General features: G+C 43.7%; 1 protein-coding gene across 1 annotated transcript in view; it reads right to left on the bottom strand.

Annotated features, from left to right (window-relative positions):
* Window positions 1-23,450, bottom strand: part of LOC139416981 (filamin-A-like) — a 165,723-nt gene that overhangs the window by 44,898 nt on the left and 97,375 nt on the right. Inside the window, exons 25-31 of the mRNA XM_071166212.1 lie at window positions 22,814-22,981; window positions 22,408-22,531; window positions 20,195-20,351; window positions 11,478-11,667; window positions 4,887-4,966; window positions 4,348-4,515; window positions 1-25 (exon numbers count right to left, since the gene is read on the bottom strand). The exon at window positions 1-25 is cut by the window's left edge and continues 50 nt beyond it. Of these exons, the coding sequence (XP_071022313.1) occupies window positions 1-25; window positions 4,348-4,515; window positions 4,887-4,966; window positions 11,478-11,667; window positions 20,195-20,351; window positions 22,408-22,531; window positions 22,814-22,981 (912 nt within the window). The remainder of the gene's footprint in view (window positions 26-4,347; window positions 4,516-4,886; window positions 4,967-11,477; window positions 11,668-20,194; window positions 20,352-22,407; window positions 22,532-22,813; window positions 22,982-23,450) is intronic.

Here is a 23,450-nt window from a genome sequence, read left to right as displayed (position 1 = left end):
GATCTGAGGGGGCTCCTTCCAATGCCTGAGGGAGAGGATGGAGGAGTGGAGGGGGGAAGTAGGAGGGAGGAGGAGAGGGGAAGTAGGAGGGAGGAGGGAGGGGAAGTAGGGGAGCAGGTAAGAAGGGAGAAGGGGAGGGGAAGGAGGGAAGAGGAGAAAGGGATAAGAGGAGGAGAGGTAAGGAGGGGAGTGGAGAGGAATAGAAGAGATGTGAGTTTGTCTGACTAGGCTCTGGGGTTTACGAGGGCTCAACGTTACACAACGTTCACATAGAAATGTGTAGTCTAGAACAGGCATGATTGTCTGTCAGAAGGTGTCAGATCTATTGGTTACATTTCTATCTGCAACGTTCTGTCACCTCCACTAGACCAACGAGCTCTGTGTCTCTGGACAGTCCAATGAGCAGCTGCTGTAGAGAGAGGGCGGGCCAAGAGGTCTCATTAACCAATCAAAGACTCACACACCTGCAAAGACCACAGGTTTTAAAATCTGTTGCAAATATTTCAATTATTTACGCATACATTGGAGGTAAGTCAGATATATTGAATTTGAAAAGACAAATAGTTCAAAATGTAAATGTATTTGGAAGTACAGTTGTAAAGAATTAGAAAAATGCATTTAATCTGGGTATTTAAACCCGTTATTTAATCTGGGTATTTAAACCTGGTATTTAATCTGGGTATTTAACCCAGGTATTTAATCTGGGTATTTAAACCTGGTATTTAATCTGGGTATTTAACCCAGGTATTTAATCTGGGTATTTAACCCAGGTATTTAATCTGGGTATTTAAACCAGGTATTTAATCTGGGTATTTAAACCAGGTATTTAATCTGGGTATTTAAACCTGGTATTTAATCTGGGTATTTAACCCAGGTATTTAATCTGGGTATTTAAACCAGGTATTTAATCTGGGTATTTAAACCTGGTATTTAATCTGGGTATTTAACCCAGGTATTTAATCTGGGTATTTAACCCAGGTATTTAATCCAGGTATTTAAACCCGTTTTTTAAATCCAGGTATTTAACCAAGGTATTTAACCAAGGGATTTAATCTGGGTATTTAACCCTGGGATTTAACCTGGGTATTTAACCCAGGTATTTAACCTAGGTAATTTACCCAGGGATTTAACCTGTGGATTTAACCTGTGGATTTAACCTACGTGTTTAACTTGGTTATTTAAGATAGGCATTAACCTATGTATTTAAACTGGGTATTTAACCCGGGTATTTAAACCAGGTATTTAACCAGGGTGTTCAACCTGGGTGTTTAACCTGGGTGTTTAACCTAGGTATTTAACCCAGGGATTTAAACTAGGTATTTAGCCCGGTTATTTAACATAGGTATTTAACCTAGGCATTTAACATGGGTATTTCACCTAAGTATTTAACCTGGGTATTTATCCCGGGGATTTAAGACAGGTATTTAACCCAGGTGCTATCATCCAGAAGGCGAGGTCAGTACAGGTGCATCAAAGCTGGGACCGAGAGACTGAAAAACAGCTTCTATCTCAAGGCCATCAGACTGTTAAACAGCCACCACTAACATTGAGTGGCTGCTGCCAACATACTGACTCAACTCCAGCCACTTTAATAATGGAAATTGATGGAAATCAATGTATAATATATCACTAGCCACTTTAAACAATTCTACTTAATATAATGTTTACATACCCTACATTACTCATCTCATTTGTATATGTATATACTGTACTCTATATCATCTACTGCATCTTTATGTAATACATGTATCACTAGCCACTTTAAACAATGCTACTAGAAGCACAAGCATTTCGCTACAATCGCATTAACATCTGCTAACCATGTGTATGTGACAAATAAATTTGATTTGATTTTTGATTTGATAGGTATTTAACCCAGGGATTTAACCCAGGGATTTAACCCAGTTATTTAACGTTGATATTTAACCTAGGTATTTAACCCAGACATTTAACCCGGGCATTTAACCCAGGCATTTAACCCAGGTATTTAACCTGGGTATTTAAACTAGGTATTTAACCCAGGTATTTAACCTGGGGATTTAACCTAGGTATTTAACCCAGGTATTTAACCCGGGTATTTAATCTAGGTATTTAACCTGGGGATTTAACCTAGGTATTTAACCCAGGTATTTAACCCATGTATTTAACCCAGGTATTTAACCCAGGTATTTAACCCGGTTATTTAACCAGGTTATTTAATCTAGGGATTTAACCTGGGGATTTAACCTGGAGATTTAACCTGGAGATTTAACCCGGGGGTTTATCCCGGGTATTTAACCCGGAATTTAACCCAGGGATTTAACCTAGGTATTTAACTAGAGGATTTAAACTAGGTATTTAACCCAGGGATTTAACCTGGTTATTTAACTAGAGGATTCAACCTAGGTATTTAACCCAGGGATTTAACCTGGTTATTTAACCTCAGTATTTAACCTAGTTATTTAACCAGGGTGTTTAATCTAGGTATTTAACCTGGGGATTTAACCTAGGTATTTAACCTAGGTATTTAACCTGGGGATTTAACCTAGGTATTTAACCTAGGTATTTAACCTAGGTATTTAACCCGGGTATTTAACCAGGGTGTTTAACCCGGGTATTTAACCCAGGGATTAAACCTAGGTATTTAACCAGAGGATTCAACCTAGGTATTTAACCTGGTTATTTAACCTCAGTATTTAACCAAGTTATTTAACCTAGGAATTTAACCCAGGGATTTAACCTGGTTATTTAACCTCAGTATTTAATCTAGTTATTTCACCTAGGAATTTAACCCAGGGATTTAACCTGGGGATTTAACCTGGGGATTTAACCTGCACTGTCACGACTTCCTCTGAAGACGGTCCCTCTCCTTGTTCGTCGGTCGACGTCACCGACCTTCTAGCCATCATTGATCCATTTTTTAATTTTCAATTGGTTTTGTCTTGTCTTCCTACACACCTGGTTCCAATCCCATCAATTACATGTTGTGTATTTAACCCTCTGTTTCCCCTCATGTCCTTGTCGGAGATTGTTTGTTGAATATAGGTGTTTATTGTCGATTCTGGTGTGCGGCGGGTTTTCCACACTCTATTTGTTATTTTGTATACTTTGGTTTTCTGACGTTTTGATGTTTATTAAACAGTTCATTCTCCTGCGCCTGACTTCCCTGCCAGGAGAGGGAGTGGAGAGGCATGCACCGCATTACAAAATAAGTATTGGAAAATCTAGTTGGTTTTGTCACGATCGCCGTAAGAACATTCGGACCAAAGCGCAGCTTGAAATCGGTTCAACATTTTTTATAGAAGTGAACCGCACAAAAAACAATAAAGAATAAACGATAGGTGAAGCTCAAACAGTGCTCACAGGCAACTACACAGAAACAAGATCCCACAAAACACAGTGGGGAAATGGCTGCCTAAATATGATCCCCAATCAGAGACAACAACAAACAGCTGCCTCTGATTGGGAACCATACCATGCCAACATAGACATAAACAACCTAGATTAGTCACACCCCGACCTAACCAAAATAGAGAATAAAAAAGTTTCTCTATGGTCAGGGCGTGACAGGTTTTTACAAATAACCATTCAAATAGTCAAATACAAGTACTTGTATTTTCAAATACACAGAAACAAGTATTTTAAATACCGTATACTCAAATACCCATGTATTTGAACCCAGGTCGGATGTACATCTGCATGTATCTCTGTGTGACTATGTGTGTCCGTATGTGTGTGTGTGTGTGTGTGTGTGTGTGTGTGTGTGTGTGTGTGTGTGTGTGTGTGTGTGTGTGTGTGTGTGAGTGTGTGTGTGTGTGTGTGTATGTCTCACTCTAAGTACCGTGACCAGGAAGGAGCTGTTGGGGATGAGTTACATTACGTACCAGGAAGGGGCTGTTGGGGATGAGTTCCATACCATGACCAGGAAGGGGCTGTTGGGGATGAGATACATTACGTACCAGGAAAGGGCTGTTGGGGATGAGTTACGTATCGTGACCAGGAAGGGGCTGTTGGGGATGAGTTACATTACGTACCAGGAAGGGGCTGTTGGGGATGAGTTCCATACCATGACCAGGAAGGGGCTGTTGGGGATGAGTTACATTACGTACCAGGAAGGGGCTGTTGGGGATGAGTTCCATACCATGACCAGGAAGGGGCTGTTGGGGATGAGTTACATTACGTACCAGGAAGGGGCTCTTGGGGATGAGTTACGTACCGTGACCAGGAAGGAGCTGTTGGGGATTAGTTTCATACCATGACCAGGAAGGGACTGTTGGGGATGAGTTACGTACCATGACCAGGAAGGGGCTGTTGGGGATGAGTTACCTACCGTGACCAGGAAGGGGCTGTTGGGGATGAGTTACGTACCGTGACCAGGAAGGGGCTGTTGGGGATGAGTTCCCCTCCAAAGCGAACGCAGATACAGTAATCTCCAGGCTGGGGGGCAGTGTAGAAGATATCAAAGGTTCCATCCTCATTCTCCATCACGTCTACATCTAACTCCACCCCTTCTGAGGCACACACACTGCACGTCACCTAGAGAGGAGGGGGGGGGGTAGAAGATATCAAAGGTTCCATCCTCATTCTCCACCACGTCTACATCTACTTATCCATCCTTTATTCACTCTGTTTTTATCAGTTACATTTTTCATTCATCGCAGCGTCACATACAAACCACACGGTGAGGGGAATTACAAAGAACCAGTGCAATACAAGGTCAAGACCTACTACAAACCTAACCCTAACCCTAACACTAACCCTAACCCTAACCCTAACCCTAACCCCAACCCTAACCCCCTAACCCTAACCCTAACCCCCTAACCCTAACCCTAACCCTAACCCCCTAACCCTAACCCTAACCCTAACCCCCTAACCCTAACACTAACCCTAAATCTGTTCATTTTCACCTTTCCTTTTCCAGCAGCCTTTGCATTCACAGTGATGACGGTCTGCTCGCCACTCTGGATGGCCGTACCCACACCAGCCCCTGAGAGAGGTGGAGAGATGGAGAGATGGAGGGATGGATGGAGAGGTAGAGGGATGGAGATATGGAGGGATGGAGAGGGATGGAGAGGTAGAGGGATGGAGAGATGGAGAGGGAAATAGAGTCAGACACAAAGAAAAAGTCTGAGACTCCCTCCCTCCATGTATCATCTCCATGATCCCATGAGCCCTATTCTCCTTAAAGCACTATACAAGTAAGGAACACAATGCCCCCATGCCATCTTCTACTGTTAGACTATATTAGTAGAAAGAAAGAAAGAAAGAAAGAAAGAAAGAAAGAGAGAGAGAAAGAAAGAGTACACTGTGGCAAACTATTTGACCATGGTCACTCAAAACCTTGGAAAATCCTTGACAAAGTACAGGCTGAGTGATGACAGCCTTGCCATTGAGAAGGGTAGACACAGGAAAACCTGGCTCCCTGTAGAGGAAAGGCTGTGCAACCACTGCACAACAGCAGAACCTGAGACAAGAGATGCATTTCCTGGCAAAATGTCAAAAATATAAAACAATTAGAGAGTGTCATTTCCCCAAATTTGAAACCCTTATTCAAGGTTTCAAAGACCTCTCTGATGAGAGTAGAGATGAGACCTCTCTGATGAGACCATGAAAACCGAAGAAAACGAACAACAATGACAGACAGTTTGATGAAGAATGCAAAAACCTAATAAATAAATTGAGAAACAATCCAACAAGAAACAGAAAACCTGAGTCTTCACCTTCACTGTCGTGAATCACTAAAACAATACAGAAATACACTACGGAAAAAGAAGGAACAGCATGTCAGAAATCAGCTCAATGTAATTGAAGAATCTATAGACTAACCACTTCTGGGAAAATTGGAAAACTCTAAACAAACACCACAGAGAGTAATCTATCCAAAACGGAGATCAATAGATAGATACATCAATTCTCCAATCTTTTTGGTTCTATAACAAACAACAGACAGCAAAAAAACATATACAAGATCAAATACAAATCTAAAGAATCAACTATTAACGACAACCCACTGGATTCTCCAGTTCCACTGAATGAACTACAGGACAAAATACAAACCCTCCAACTCCAAAAGGCCTGTGGTGTTGATAGTATCCTCAATGAAATTATAAAATATACAGATAACAAATTCCAATTGGCTATACTTAAACTCTTTAACATCATCCTTAGCTCTGGCATCTTCCCCAATATTTGGAACAAAGAACTGATCACCCCAATCCACAAAAGTGGAGACAAATTTGACGCCAATAACCACCGCAGCAACCTTGGGAAAATCCTCTGCATTATCATTAACAGCAGACTTGTACATTTCCTCAGTGAAAACAATGTACTGAGCAAATGTCTAATTGGCTTTTTACCAAATTACCATACGACAAAACACGTATTCACCCTGGACACCCTAATTGACAAACAAACAAACAAACCAAAACAAAGGCAAAGCCTTCTCATGCTTTGTTGATTTCAAAAAAGCCTTTGACTCAATTTGGCATGAGGGTCTGCTATACAAATTGATGGAAAGTGGTGTTGGGGGAAAAACATACAACATTATAAGATCCATGTACACAAACAACAGGTGTGTGATTTAACCTCACTAGGGGGCACTATTTTCACCTCCAGATGAAAAGCGTTCCCAAATTAAACTGCATATTACTCAGGCCCAGAAGCAAGGAAATGCATATAATTTGGATAAAAAACACTCTAAAGTTTTCAAAACTGTTAAAATGATGTCTGAGTATAACAGAACTGACATGGCAGGCGAAAACCTGAGAAAAATCCATCCAGGAAGTGGATTTTTTTAAATGTTTGTAGTTCCATTGACTGCCTACACTGTATCCCATGACTTAGGACTCAAATTGTTTCAGGCTTGTATTCTGAAAAATGAGGGAGTAAGACCACTTTGAGTGAGTGGACCCTGGGAAGTCGCCAGACCGGTTTGGTGCGCACGACCGAGAGCACACGTTTCTTGTTTTTCTTTTATATTGACGAAGCAATTGTTCTGTTGAAATATTATTGATTATTATGACTAAAATCAACCTGAGGATTGATTATAAACATAATATTTGGATTTTTCGTCTGCCTGTTGTGACTGCCTTTGAGCCATTGGATTACTTAACAAAACGCGCCAACAAAACTGAGATTTTTGGATATAAAGAGGGACTTTATCGAACAAAACAAATATTTATTGTGAAACTGGGAGTCTTGTGAGTGCAACCATATGAAGATCATCAAAGGTAAGTGATTAATTTTATCGCTATTTCTGACTTTTGTAACTCCAATACTTGGCTGGTAACTGTTTGTAATGTTTTGTGTGCTTGGCTCTGTCCTCAGATAATATCGGCTTTCACCGTAAAACCTTTTTGAAATCTGACACTGCGGTTGGATAAACAAGAAGTTCATCTTTAAACCGATGTATAACACATGTTTTATGAATATTTATTATGAGTATTTCTGTTTTTGAATTTGGCGCTCTGCAATTTCACTGGATGTTGGCCCGGTGGGACGGTAGTGTTCCACATACCCATAAGAAGTTAAATTGGCAAAAAAAAAAAAATTCTTCCCACAGGGCCGTGGGTTGAGACGGGATGCAACTTAAGCCCCACCGTCTTCAACATATACAGTGGGGCAAAAAAGTATTTAGTCAGCCACCAATTGTGCAAGTTCTACCACTTAAAAAGATGAGAGAGGCCTGTAATTTTCATCATAGGTACACTTCAACTATGACAGACAAAATGAGAAAAAAAATCCAGAAAATCACATTGTAGGATTTTGCAAATTATGGTGGAAAATAAGTATTTGGTCAATAGCAAACGTTTATTTCAATACTTTGTTATATACCCTTTGTTGGCAATGACAGAGGTCATACGTTTTCTGTAAGTCTTCACAAGGTTTTCACACACTGTTGCTGGTATTTTGGCCCATTCCTCCATGCAGATCTCCTCTAAAGCAGTGATGTTTTGGGGCTGTTGCTGGGTAACACAGACTTTCAACTCCCTCCAAAGATTTTCTATGGGGTTGAGATCTGGAGACTGGCTAGGCCACTCCAGGACCTTGAAATGCTTCTTACGAAGCCACTCCTTCATTGCCCGGGCGGTGTGTTTGGGATCATTGTCATGCTGAAAGACCGAGCCACGTTTCATCTTCAATGCCCTTGCTGATGGAAGGAGGTTTTCACTCAAAATCTCACGATACATGGCCCCATTCATTCTTTCCTTTACACAGATCAGTCGTCCTGGTCCCTTTGTAGAAAATCAGCCCCAAAGCATGATGTTTCCACCCCCATGCTTCACAGTAGGTATGGTGTTCTTTGGATGCAACTCAGCATTCTTTGTCCTCCAAACACGACGAGTTGAGTTTTTACCAAAAAGTTATATTTTGGTTTCATCTGACCATATGACATTCTCCCAATCTTCTTCTGGATCATCCAAATGCTCTCTAGCAAACTTCAGACAGGCCTGGACATGTACTGGCTTAAGCAGGGGGACATGTCTGGCACTGCAGGATTTGAGTCCCTGGCGGCGTAGTGTGTTACTGATGGTAGGCTTTGTTACTTTGGTCCCAGCTCTCTGCAGGTCATTCACTAGGTCCCCCCGTGTGGTTCTGGGATTTTTGCTCACCGTTCTTGTGATCATTTTGGTCCCATGGGGTGAGATCTTGCGTGGAGCCCCAGATCGAGGGAGATTATCAGTGGTCTTGTCTGTCTTCCATTTCCTAATAATTGCAGATTCAGTCTTCCCAGCCTGGTGCAGGTCTACAATTTTGTTTCTGGTGTCCTTTGACAGCTCTTTGGTCTTGCCAATAGTGGTGTTTGGAGTGTGACTGTTTGAGGTTGTGGACAGGTGTCTTTTATACTGACAACAAGTTCAAACAGGTGCCATTAATACAGGTAACAAGTGGAGGACAGAGGAGCCTCTTAAAGAAGAAGTTACAGGTCTCGCCAATTCGTTGATATACAGTGGGGCAAAAAAGTATTTAGTCAGCCACCAATTGTGCAAGTTCTCCCATCCGGGGGTGTCCTCGGATGGGGCCACAGTGTCTCCTGACCCCTCCTGTCTCAGCCTCCAGTATTTATGCTGCAGTAGTTTATGTGTCAGGGGGCTAGGGTCAGTTTGTTATATCTGGAGTACTTCTCCTGTCCTATTCGGTGTCCTGTGTGAATTTAAGTGTGCTCTCTCTAATTCTCTCTTTCTCTCTTTCTTTCTCTCTCTCAGAGGACCTGAGCCCTAGGACCATGCCTCAGGACTACCTGACATGATGACTCCTTGCTGTCCCCAGTCCACCTGGCCGTGCTGCTGCTCTAGTTTCAACTGTTCTGCCTTATTATTATTGGACCATGCTGGTCATTTATGAACATTTGAACATCTTGGCCATGTTCTGTTATAATCTCCACCCGGCACAGCCAGAAGAGAACTGGACACCCCTCATAGCCTGGTTCCTCTCTAGGTTTCTTCCTAGGTTTTGGCCTTTCTAGGGAGTTTTTCCTAGCCACTGTGCTTCTTCACCTGCATTGCTTGCTGTTTGGGGTTTTAGGCTGGGTTTCTGTACAGCCCTTTGAGATATCAGCTGATGTAAGAAGGGCTATATAAATAAATTTGATTTGATTTGATGATCTAAGTGTTCTTACCCAGAGACGGAACCAGACCAGACCAGACTAGTGGATCTATCTTCTAAGTGTTCTTACCCAGAGATGGAACCAGACCAGACCAGACTCGTGGATATATACCATCTAAGTGTTCTTACCCAGAGACGGAACCAGACCAGACCAGACTCGTGGATATATACCATCTAAGTGTTCTTACCCAGAGACGGAACCAGACCAGACCAGACTCGTGGATATACCATCTAAGTGTTCTTACCCAGAGACGGAACCAGACCAGACCAGACTCGTGGATATATACCATCTAAGTGTTCTTACCCAGAGACGGAACCAGACCAGACCAGACTCGTGGATATATACCATCTAAGTGTTCTTACCCAGAGACGGAACCAGACCAGACCAGACTCGTGGATATACCATCTAAGTGTTCTTACCCAGAGACGGAACCAGACCAGACCAGACTCGTGGATATATACCATCTAAGTGTTCTTACCCAGAGACGGAACCAGACCAGACCAGACTTGTGGATATATACCATCTAAGTGTTCTTACCCAGAGACGGAACCAGACCAGACCAGACTCGTGGATATACCATCTAAGTGTTCTTACCCAGAGACGGAACCAGACCAGACCAGACTCGTGGATATACCATCTAAGTGTTCTTACCCAGAGACGGAACCAGACCAGACCAGACTCGTGGATATACCATCTAAGTGTTCTTACCCAGAGACGGAACCAGACCAGACCAGACTCGTGGATATACCATCTAAGTGTTCTTACCCAAAGACGGAACCAGACCAGACCAGACTCGTGGATATACCATCTAAGTGTTCTTACCCAGAGACGGAACCAGACCAGACCAGACTCGTGGATATACCATCTAAGTGTTCTTACCCAGAGACGGAACCAGACCAGACCAGACTCGTGGATATACCATCTAAGTGTTCTTACCCAGAGACGGAACCAGACCAGACCAGACTCGTGGATATACCATCTAAGTGTTCTTACCCAGAGACGGAACTAGACCAGACCAGACTCGTGGATATATACCATCTAAGTGTTCTTACCCAGAGACGGAACTAGACCAGACCAGACTCGTGGATATATACCATCTAAGTGTTCTTACCCAGAGACGGAACTAGACCAGACCAGACTCGTGGATATACCATCTAAGTGTTCTTACCCAGGCAGTGGCCTACGATTGACACTGAGAAAGAGAAGGGTGGAAGCAGGGGAGTGAAACAGTGACAAAAACAATGAGAGGCAACAACTGGTGCTCCAAACGGAGGGATGAAGCAAATGTGGAGGAGGAGTGGAGGAGGAAGGAGGGGAGGAGGAAGGAGGGGAGGAGGAGTGGAGGGGAGGGAGGAGGAAAGGAGGAGGGGGGTGGGGAGGGGAGGAGGAGGAGTGGAGGAGGGGAGGGAGGAGGAGTGAAGGAGGGGACGAGGAGGGGAGGAGGAGGGGAGGAAGAAGGGAGGAGGGGAGGAGGAGGGGAGGAAGAAGGGAGAAGGGGGAGGAGGAAGCAAATGTGAAGGAGGAGTGAAGGAGTGGAGGAGGAGTGGAGGAGCAGGGGATGGGAGGGAGGAGGAAGGGAGGAGGGTAGGAGGAAGGGAGGAGGAAGGGAGGAGGGGGGTGAGGAGGGGAGGAGGAAGGGAGGAGGGGAGGAGGAGGGGAGGAGGGGAGGAGGAAGGGAGGAGGAAGGGAGGAGGGGGGTGAGGAGGGGAGGAGGAAGGGAGGAGAAGGGGAGGAAAGGAGGGAGGAGGAAGGGAGGAGGAAGGGAGGAGGGGGATGAGGAGGGGAGGAGGAAGGGAGTAGGAAGGGAGGAAGGTATGTGTATGTGGGGTGGAGGGCACACTAATGCACAAATAATCAATCAATACAGTTACGTACAATCGGTGTGTCCTACCTGTGACGATACACTTGCTGGCGTCTCCATTAGGTAGAGCCCTGACGTGGTAGGGGGAGTAAGGGATCTCGTCCCCTCCATACTTTATCAGCACGGTGTAACGACCCACCATGTCAGGTACATATGATACCAGATAGGTCCCGTCCTGGTTGTCACAGACACTGGCCTTCTTAGGCTTCCCCTCTGGGTCCTGGAGACAGTCACCATGGAAACAGACAGTCAGATTACATCGAAACAGTCCGACAGATGAGGTCACCATGAAGATGAGACAGACACACTATAGGCTAGCCCGCCCGTAACCTTGGTAAGCATACCATCTCCTACACCTGGCTAAAACCCTTAAATACAGTGGGATTAGATGTATTGGTAGGTTAGGACTCTTAGACATAGTGGGATTAGATGTATTGGTAGGTTAGGACTCTTAGACATAGTGGGAGTAGATGTATTGGTAGGTTAGGACTCTTAGACATAGTGGGAGTAGATGTATTGGTAGGTTAGGACTCTTAGACATAGTGGGAGTAGATGTATTGGTAGGTTAGGACTCTTAGATATAGTGGGAGTAGATGTACTGGTAGGTTAGGATGTAGACATAGTGGGATTAGATGTATTGGTAGGTTAGGACTCTTAGACATAGTGGGATTAGATGTATTGGTAGGTTAGGACTCTTAGACATAGTGGGATTAGATGTATTGGTAGGTTAGGACTCTTAGACATAGTGGGAGTAGATGTATTGGTAGGTTAGGACTCTTAGACATAGTGTGACTAGATGTATTGGTAGGTTAGGATGTAGACATAGTGGGACTAGATGTATTGGTAGGTTAGGACTCTTAGATATAGTGGGAGTAGATGTACTGGTAGGTTAGGATGTAGACATAGTGGGAGTAGATGTATTGGTAGGTTAGGACTCTTAGACATAGTGGGAGTAGATGTATTGGTAGGTTAGGATGTAGACATAGTGGGAGTAGATGTATTGGTAGGTTAGGACTCTTAGACATAGTGGGAGTAGATGTATTGGTAGGTTAGGATGTAGACATAGTGGGAGTAGATGTATTGGTAGGATAGGACTCTTAGACATAGTGGGAGTAGATGTATTGGTAGGTTAGGACTCTTAGACATAGTGGGAGTAGATGTATTGGTAGGTTAGGATGTAGACATAGTGGGAGTAGATGTATTGGTAGGATAGGACTCTTAGACATAGTGGAAGTAGATGTATTGGTAGGTTAGGACTCTTAGACATAGTGGGAGTAGATGTATTGGTAGGTTAGGACTCTTAGACATAGTGGGAGTAGATGTATTGGTAGGTTAGGATGTAGACATAGTGGGATTAGATGTATTGGTAGGTTAGGACTCTTAGACATAGTGGGAGTAGATGTATTGGTAGGTTAGGATGTAGACATAGTGGGAGTAGATGTATTGGTAGGATAGGACTCTTAGACATAGTGGGAGTAGATGTATTGGTAGGTTAGGACTCTTAGACATAGTGGGAGTAGATGTATTGGTAGGTTAGGATGTAGACATAGTGGGAGTAGATGTATTGGTAGATTAGGACTCTTAGACATAGTGGGAGTAGATGTATTGGTAGGTTAGGACTCTTAGACATAGTGGGATTAGATGTATTGGTAGGTTAGGACTCTTAGACATAGTGGGAGTAGATGTATTGGTAGGTTAGGATGTAGACATAGTGGGAGTAAATGTATTGGTAAGTTAGGACTCTTAGACATAGTGGGAGTAGATGTATTGGTAGGTTAGGATGTAGACATAGTGGGAGTAGATGTATTGGTAGGATAGGACTCTTAGACATAGTGGGAGTAGATGTATTGGTAGGTTAGGACTCTTAGACATAGTGGGAGTAGATGTATTGGTAGGTTAGGATGTAGACATAGTGGGAGTAGATGTATTGGTAGGTTAGGACTCTTAGACATAGTGGGAGTAGATGTATTGGTAGGTTAGGATGTAGACATAGTGGGAGTAGATGTATTGGTAGGATAGGACTCTTAGACATAGTGGGAGTAGATGTATTGGTAGGTTAGGATGTAGACATAGTGGGAGTAGATGTATTGGTAGGATAGGACTCTTAGACATAGTGGGAGTAGATGTATTGGTAGGTTAGGACTCTTAGACATAGTGGGAGTAGATGTATTGGTAGGTTAGGATGTAGACATAGTGGGAGTAGATGTATTGGTAGGATAGGACTCTTAGACATAGTGGAAGTAGATGTATTGGTAGGTTAGGACTCTTAGACATAGTGGGAGTAGATGTATTGGTAGGTTAGGACTCTTAGACATAGTGGGAGTAGATGTATTGGTAGGTTAGGATGTAGACATAGTGGGATTAGATGTATTGGTAGGTTAGGACTCTTAGACATAGTGGGAGTAGATGTATTGGTAGGTTAGGATGTAGACATAGTGGGAGTAGATGTATTGGTAGGATAGGACTCTTAGACATAGTGGGAGTAGATGTATTGGTAGGTTAGGACTCTTAGACATAGTGGGAGTAGATGTATTGGTAGGTTAGGATGTAGACATAGTGGGAGTAGATGTATTGGTAGATTAGGACTCTTAGACATAGTGGGAGTAGATGTATTGGTAGGTTAGGACACTTAGACATAGTGGGATTAGATGTATTGGTAGGTTAGGACTCTTAGACATAGTTGGAGTAGATATATTGGTAGGTTAGGACTCTTAGACATAGTGGGAGTAGATGTATTGGTAGGATAGGACTCTTAGACATAGTGGGATTAGATGTATTGGTAGGTTAGGACTCTTAGACATAGTGGGAGTAGATGTATTGGTAGGTTAGGATGTAGACATAGTGGGAGTAGATGTATTTGTAGGTTAGGACTCTTAGACATAGTGGGAGTAGATGTATTGGTAGGTTAGGATGTAGACATAGTGGGAGTAGATGTATTGGTAGGATAGGACTCTTAGACGTAGTGGGAGTAGATGTATTGGTAGGTTAGGACTCTTAGACATAGTGGGAGTAGATGTATTGGTAGGTTAGGATGTAGACATAGTGGGAGTAGATGTATTGGTAGGTTAGGACTCTTAGACATAGTGGGAGTAGATGTATTGGTAGGATAGGACTCTTAGACATAGTGGGAGTAGATGTATTGGTAGGTTAGGACTCTTAGACATAGTGGGAGTAGATGTATTGGTAGGTTAGGACTCTTAGACATAGTGGGAGTAGATGTATTGGTAGGTTAGGACTCTTAGACATAGTGGGAGTAGATGTATTGGTAGGTTAGGATGTAGACATAGTGGGAGTAGATGTATTGGTAGGATAGGACTCTTAGACATAGTGGGAGTAGATGTATTGGTAGGTTAGGACTCTTAGACATAGTGGGAGTAGAGGTATTGGTAGGTTAGGACTCTTAGACATAGTGGGAGTAGATGTATTGGTAGGTTAGGACTCTTAGACATAGTGGGAGTAGATGTATTGGTAGGATAGGACTCTTAGACATAGTGGGAGTAGATATATTGGTAGGTTAGGACTCTTAGACATAGTGGGAGTAGATGTATTGGTAGGTTAGGACTCTTTGACATAGTGGGAGTAGATGTATTGGTAGGTTAGGACACTTAGACATAGTGGGATTAGATGTATTGGTAGGTTAGGACTCTTAGACATAGTGGGAGTAGATATATTGGTAGGTTAGGACTCTTAGACATAGTGGGAGTAGATGTATTGGTAGGATAGGACTCTTAGACATAGTGGGATTAGATGTATTGGTAGGTTAGGACTCTTAGACATAGTGGGAGTAGATGTATTGGTAGGTTAGGATGTAGACATAGTGGGAGTAGATGTATTGGTAGGTTAGGACTCTTAGACATAGTGGGAGTAGATGTATTGGTAGGTTAGGATGTAGACATAGTGGGAGTAGATGTATTGGTAGGATAGGACTCTTAGACATAGTGGGAGTAGATGTATTGGTAGGTTAGGACTCTTAGACATAGTGGGAGTAGATGTATTGGTAGGTTATGATGTAGACATAGTGGGAGTAGATGTATTGGTAGGTTAGGACTCTTAGACATAGTGGGAGTAGATGTATTGGTAGGTTAGGATGTAGACATAGTGGGAGTAGATGTATTGGTAGGATAGGACTCTTAGACATAGTGGGAGTAGATGTATTGGTAGGTTAGGACTCTTAGACATAGTGGGAGTAGATGTATTGGTAGGTTAGGACTCTTAGACATAGTGGGAGTAGATGTATTGGTAGGTTAGGACTCTTAGACATAGTGGGAGTAGATGTATTGGTAGGTTAGGATGTAGACATAGTGGAAGTAGATGTATTGGTAGGATAGGACTCTTAGACATAGTGGGAGTAGATGTATTGGTAGGTTAGGACTCTTAGACATAGTGGGAGTAGAGGTATTGGTAGGTTAGGACTCTTAGACATAGTGGGAGTAGATGTATTGGTAGGTTAGGACTCTTAGACATAGTGGGAGTAGATGTATTGGTAGGATAGGACTCTTAGACATAGTGGGATTAGATGTATTGGTAGGTTAGGACTCTTAGACATAGTGGGAGTAGATGTATTGGTAGGATAGGACTCTTAGACATAGTGGGATTAGATGTATTGGTAGGTTAGGACTCTTAGACATAGTGGGAGTAGATGTATTGGTAGGTTAGGACTCTTAGACATAGTGGGAGTAGATGTATTGGTAAGTTAGGATGTAGACATAGTGGGAGTAGATGTATTGGTAGGTTAGGACTCTTAGACATAGTGGGAGTAGATGTATTGGTAGGTTAGGACTCTTAGACATAGTGGGAGTAGATGTATTGGTAGGTTAGGACTCTTAGACATAGTGGGAGTAGATGTATTGGTAGGTTAGGACTCTTAGACATAGTGGGAGTAGATGTATTGGTAGGTTAGGACCCTTAGACATAGTGGGAGTAGATGTATTGGTAGGTTAGGACTCTTAGACATAGTGGGAGTAGATGTATTGGTAGGTTAGGACTCTTAGACATAGTGGGATTAGATGTATTGGTAGGTTAGGACTCTTAGACATAGTGGGAGTAGATGTATTGTTAGGTTAGGATGTAGACATAATGGGAGTAGATGTATTGGTAGGTTGGGACTCTTAGACATAGTGGGAGTAGATGTATTGGTAGGTTAGGATGTAGACATAGTGGGAGTAGATGTATTGGTAGGATAGGACTCTTAGACATAGTGGGAGTAGATGTATTGGTAGGTTAGGACTCTTAGACATAGTGGGAGTAGATGTATTGGTAGGTTAGGACTCTTAGACATAGTGGGAGTAGATGTATTGGTAGGTTAGGATGTAGACATAGTGGGATTAGATGTATTGGTAGGTTAGGACTCTTAGACATAGTCGGAGTAGATGTATTGGTAGGTTAGGATGTAGACATAGTGGGAGTAGAGGTATTGGTAGATAAGGACTCTTAGACATAGTGGGAGTAGATGTATTGGTAGGTTAGGACTCTTAGACATAGTGGGATTAGATGAATTGGTAGGTTAGGACTCTTAGACATAGTCGGAGTAGATGTATTGGTAGGTTAGGACTCTTAGACATAGTGGGAGTAGATGTATTGGTAGGTTAGGATGTAGACATAGTGGGAGTAGATGTATTGGTAGGATAGGACTCTTAGACATAGTGGGAGTAGATGTATTGGTAGGTTAGGACTCTTAGACATATTGGGAGTAGAGGTATTGGTAGGTTAGGACTCTTAGACATAGTGGGAGTAGATGTATTGGTAGGTTAGGACTCTTAGACATAGTGGGAGTAGATGTATTGGTAGGATAGGACTCTTAGACATAGTGGGATTAGATGTATTGGTAGGTTAGGACTCTTAGACATAGTGGGAGTAGATGTATTGGTAGGTTAGGACTCTTAGACATAGTGGGAGTAGATGTATTGGTAGGTTAGGACTCTTAGACATAGTGGGAGGAGATGTATTGGTAGGTTAGGACTCTTAGACATAGTGGGAGTAGATGTATTGGTAGGTTAGGACCCTTAGACATAGTGGGAGTAGATGTATTGGTAGGTTAGGACTCTTATACATAGTGGGAGTAGATGTATTGGTAGGTTAGGACTCTTAGACATAGTGGGATTAGATGTATTGGTAGGTTAGGACTCTTATACATAGTGGGAGTAGATGTATTGGTAGGTTAGGACTCTTAGACATAGTGGGAGTAGATGTATTGTTAGGTTAGGATGTAGACATAATGGGAGTAGATGTATTGGTAGGTTAGGACTCTTAGACATAGTGGGAGTAGATGTATTGGTAGGTTAGGACTCTTAGACATGGTAAATGACATTTTAATGGCATCGGACCGAGGCTCTGCATCTGTCCTCGTGCTCCTAGACCTTAGTGCTGCTTTTGATACCATCGATCACCACATTCTTTTGGAGAGATTGGAAACCCAAATTGGTCTACACGGACAAGTTCTGGCCTGGTTTAGATCTTATCTGTCGGAAAGATATCAGTTTGTCTCTGTGAATAGTTTGTCCTCTGACAAATCAACTGTAAATTTCGGTGTTCCTCAAGGTTACGTTTTAGGACCACTATTGTTTTCACTATATATTTTACCTCTTGGGGATGTTATTCGAAAACATAATGTTAACTTTCACTGCTATGCGGATGACACACAGCTGTACATTTCAATGAAACATGGTGAAGCCCCAAAATTGCCCTTGCTAGAAGAATGTGTTTCAGACATAAGGAAGTGGATGGCTGCAAACTTTCTACTTTTAAACTCAGACAAAACAGAGATGTTTGTTCTAGGTCCCAAGAAACAAAGATATCTTCTGTTGAATCTGACAATTAATCTTAATGGTTGTACAGTCGTCTCAAATAAAACTGTGAAGGACATCAGGCGTTACTCTGGACCCTGATCTCTCTTTTGAAGAACATATCAAGACAATTTCAAGGACAGCTTTTTTCCATCTACGTAACATTGCAAAAATCAGAAACTTTCTGTCCAAAAATGATGCAGAAAAATTAATCCATGCTTTTGTCACTTCTAGGTTAGACTACTGCAATGCTCTACTTTCCGGCTACCCGGATAAAGCACTAAATAAACTTCAGTTAGTGCTAAATACGGCTGCTAGAATCCTGACTAGAACCAAAAAATTTGATCATATTACTCCAGTGCTAGCCTCTCTACACTGGCTTCCTGTCAAAGCAAGGGCTGATTTCAAGGTTTTACTGCTAACCTACAAAGCATTACATGGGCTTGCTCCTACCTATCTCTCTGATTTGGTCCTGCCGTACATACCTACACGTACGCTACGGTCACAAGACGCAGGCCTCCTAATTGTCCCTAGAATTTCTAAGCAAACAGCTGGAGGCAGGGCTTTCTCCTATAGAGCTCCATTTTTATGGAACGGTCTGCCTACCCATGTCAGAGACGCAAACTCGGTCTCAACCTTTAAGTCTCTACTGAAGACTCATCTCTTCAGTGGGTCATATGATTGAGTGTAGTCTGGCCCAGGAGTGGGAGGGTGAACGGAAAGGCTCTGGAGCAACGAACCGCCCTTGCTGTCTCTGCCTGGCCGGTTCCCCTCTTTCCACTGGGATTCTCTGCCTCTAACCCTATTACAGGGGCTGAGTCACTGGCTTACTGGGGCTCTCTCATGCCGTCCCTGGAGGGGGTGCGTCACCTGAGTGGGTTGAGTCACTGATGTGGTCATCCTGTCTGGGTTGTGCCGTGGCGGAGGTCTTTGTGGGCTATACTCAGCCTTGTCTCAGGATGGTAAGTTGGTGGTTGAAGATATCCCTCTAGTGGTGTGGGGGCTGTGCTTTGGCAAAGTGGGTGGGGTTATATCCTTCCTGTTTGGCCCTGTCCGGGGGTGTCCTCGGAGTGGGCCACAGTGTCTCCTGACCCCTCCTGTCTCAGCCTCCAGTATTTATGCTGCAGTAGTAGTTTATGTGTCGGGGGGCTAGGGTCAGTTTGTTATATCTGGAGTACTTCTCCTGTCCTATTCGGTGTCCTGTGTGAATCTAGGTGTGCGTTCTCTAATTCTCTCCTTCTCTCTTTCTCTCTCTCGGAGGACCTGAGCCCTAGGACCATGCCCCAGGACTACCTGACATGATGACTCCTTGCTGTCCCCAGTCCACCTGGCTGTGCTGCTGCTCCAGTTTCAACTGTTCTGCCGTAATATTATTCGACCATGCTGGTCATTTATGAACATTTGAACATCTTGGCCATGTTCTGTTATAATCTCCACCCGGCACAGCCAGAAGAGGACTGGCCATCCCACATATGCTCTCTCTAATTCTCTCTTTCTTTCTCTCTCTCGGAGGACCTGAGCCCTAGGACTATGCCCCAGGAATACCTGACATGATGACTCCTTGCTGTCCCCAGTCCACCTGACTGTGCTGCTGCTCCAGTTTCAACTGTTCTGCCTTATTATTATTCGACCATGCTGGTCATTTATGAACATTTGAACATCTTGACCATGTTTTGTTATAATCTCCACCCGGCACAGCCAGAAGAGGACTGGCCACCCCACATAGCCTGGTTCCTCTCTAGGTATCTTCCTAGGTTTTGGCCTTTCTAGGGAGTTTTTCCTAGCCACTGTGCTTCTACACCTGCATTGCTTGCTGTTTGGGGTTTTAGGCTGGGTTTCTGTACAGCACTTTGAGATATCAGCTGATGTACGAAGGGCTATATAAATAAATTTGATTTGATTTGATTTGATTTAGACATAGTGGGAGGAAATGTATTTGTTGGCCTCTTTATTGACAGGACTCACAGTGATCTGCACAGCAAGCAGCCCCATTCCTGCATCCTTGACGTCGATGGTGAACTCGACAGGCAGAGAGGCGGGCACTCCAGTGGTGTTGAGACCGGGACCGCTGGCGTGCACCTTACTGGCATCATGGGTAGGCAACACCTGCACCGTGTAGGGACTGGGGGGGTGCAGTGTCAAAACTGTGTTTATGTGTTGCCTGTGTATGTGTTACCTGTGTATGTGTTACCTGTGTGTGTGAGTGTTGCCTTTGTGTGTGTGTGTGTGTGTGTGTGTGTGTGTGTGTGTGTTATCTATGTGTGTGTGTGTGTGTGTGTTACCTATGTGTGAGTGTGTGTGTTGCCTATGTCTGTGTTACCTATGTGTGTGTATGTGTGTGTTACCTATGTGTGTGTGTGTGTGCGTTACCTATGTGTGTGTGTGTGTGCGTTACCTATGTGTGTGTGTGTGTGCGTTATCTATGTGTGTGTGTGTGTGTTACCTACGTGTGTGTGTGTGTGTTACCTATGTGTGTGTGTGTTAACTACGTGTGTGTGTGTGTTACCTATGTGTGTGTGTGTGTGTTACCTATGTGTGTGTGTGTGTGTGTGTGTTACCTATGTGTGTGTGTGTGTGTGTGTTACCCATGTGTGTGTGTGTGTGTGTGTTACCCATGTGTGTATGTGTGTGTTGCCTATGTGTGTGTGTGTGTTGCCTGTGTGTGTGTGTTACCTATGTGTTTGTTTGTGTGTTACCTATGTGTGTGTGTGTGTGTGTTACCTATGTGTGTGTGTGTGTGTTACCTATGTGTGTGTGTGTGTGTGTGTGTTACCTATGTGTGTGTGTGTGTGTTACCCATGTGTGTGTGTGTGTTGCCTATGTGTGTGTGTGTGTTGCCTGTGTGTGTGTGTTACCTATGTGTGTGTGTGTGTGTTACCTATGTGTGTGTGTGTGTGTGTGTTACCTATGTGTGTGTGTGTGTGTTACCCATGTGTGTGTGTGTGTTGCCTATGTGTGTGTGTGTGTTGCCTGTGTGTGTGTGTTACCTATGTGTGTGTGTGTTACCTATGTGTGTGCGTGTGTTACCTATGTGTGTGTTGCCTATGTTTGTGTGTGTTTTGCCTATGTGTGTGTGTGTGTGTGTTACCCATGTGTGTGTGTGTGTTGCCTATGTGTGTGTGTGTGTGTTACCTATGTGTGTGTGTTACCTATGTGTGTGTGTGTGTGTTACCTATGTGTGTGTGTGTTTTACCTATGTGTTTGTGTGTGTGTGTGTGTGTGTGTGTGGGGGGGGGGGGTGGGGTGTGTGTGTGTGTGTTACCTATGTGTGTGTGTGTTACCTATGTGTGTGTGTGTGTGTGTTACCTATGTGTGTGTGTGTGTGTTACCTATGTGTGTGTGTGTGTGTTACCTATGTGTGTGTGTGTGTTACCTATGTGTGTGTTTGTGTGTTACCTATGTGTGTGTGTGTGTTACTTATGTGTGTGTGTGTGTTACCTATGTGTGTGTGTGTGTTACCTATGTGTGTGTGTGTGTTACCTATGTGTGTGTGTGTGTGTTACCTATGTGTGTGTGTGTGTTACCTATGTGTGTGTGTGTGTGTTACCTATGTTTGTGTGTGTGTGTGTGTGTGTGTGTGTGTTATCTATGTGTGTGTTTGTGTGTTACCTATGTGTGTGTGTGTTACCTATGTGTGTGTTTGTGTGCTACCAATGTGTGTGTGTGTGTGTGTTACCTATGTGTGTGTGTTACCTATGTGTTTGTGTTACCTATGTGTGTGTGTGTGTGTGTTACCTATGTGTGTCTGTGTGTGTTACCTTTGTGTGTGTGTTACCTATGTGTGTGTGTGTGTGTGTGTGTGTGTGTTACCTATGTGTGTGTGTGTGTGTTGCCTATGTGTGTGTTTGTGTGTTACCTATGTGTGTGTGTGTGTGTGTTACTTATGTGTGTGTGTGTGTTACCTATGTGTGTGTGTGTTACCTATGTGTGTGTGTGTGTGTTACCTATGTGTGTGTGTGTGTGTGTTACCTATGTGTGTGTGTGTGTGTTACCTATGTGTGTGTGTGTGTGTGTGTTACCTATGTGTGTGTGTGTGTTTGTGTTACCTATGTGTGTGTGTGTGTTTGTGTTACCTATGTGTGTGTGTGTATGTTACCTATGTGTGTGTGTGTGTGTTACTTATGTGTGTGTGTTTGTGTTACCTATATGTGTATGTTACCTATGTGTGTGTTTGTTACCTGCGTGGGATCTCTTGGTCAGCATACAGTACATTGATAGAGTAAGGTCCCTCTCTGGTCGGGATGTAGTTCACTGTGTAAGTCTGGTCTCCATTGTCCACTAACTCTGCTGTCTCCACTACACCTACACACCACACACACACACACACACACACACACACACACACACACACACACACACACACACACACACACACACACACACACACACACACACACACACACACACACACACACACACACATACACACACACACCACACACACACACACACATACACACAAGCACCAAAAACATCAAAACACACACACACATACTAAATGTACTCACTCAGACACACAAGAGAGAGACCCACCAGAGTGGGTCTCTCTCTTGTGTGTCTGAGTGAGACACACAAGAGACACACCTTTGGGTCCTTGTACTCTGACTTGTAGAGGGGCGACTCCTGCTTTAGAGGTGTCCACGGAGAAAGCCTGTGGAATGTTGGCACGCACGTTGGTTCCAAGCCCCTCCCCCATGCACTTAACCTTAGAACTGTCCACTGTGTCACTGACAGGAACCTGGAATGGACTGCCTAAAGACGGAGAGAGAGAGAGAGAGAGAGGGAGAGGGAGAGAGAGGGAGAGAGAGAGAGAGAGGGAGAGAGAGGGAGAGAGAGAGGGAGAGAGAGCGAGAGAGAGAGAGAGAGAGAGGCAGAGAGGGAGGCAGAGAGAGAGAGAGAGAGAGAGAGAGAGAGAGAGAGATAGAGAGAGGGAGAGAGAGAGAGAGACAGAGAGAGAGAGGGAGGGAGAGGGAGAGGGAGGGAGAGAGAGAGAGGGAGAGAGAGGGAGAGAGAGAGGCAGAGAGAGAGAGAGAGAGAGAGAGAGAGAGAGAGAGAGAGAGAGAGAGAGAGAGAGAGGCAGAGAGAGAGGCAGAGAGAGAGAGAGAGATAGAGATGAAGGGAGAGAGAGGGGAGAGAGAGGCAGAGAGAGAGAGAGAGAGAGAGAGAGAGAGAGATAGATAGATAGATAGATAGATAGATAGATAGATAGAGAGAGGGAGAG

This window comes from Oncorhynchus clarkii, chromosome 9 (genome assembly GCF_045791955.1).
Source record: "Oncorhynchus clarkii lewisi isolate Uvic-CL-2024 chromosome 9, UVic_Ocla_1.0, whole genome shotgun sequence".
Taxonomy (NCBI): domain Eukaryota; kingdom Metazoa; phylum Chordata; class Actinopteri; order Salmoniformes; family Salmonidae; genus Oncorhynchus; species Oncorhynchus clarkii.
The sequence above is the reverse complement of the archived record's forward strand: the minus strand, read 5'-3'. Positions and strand labels throughout refer to the sequence as shown.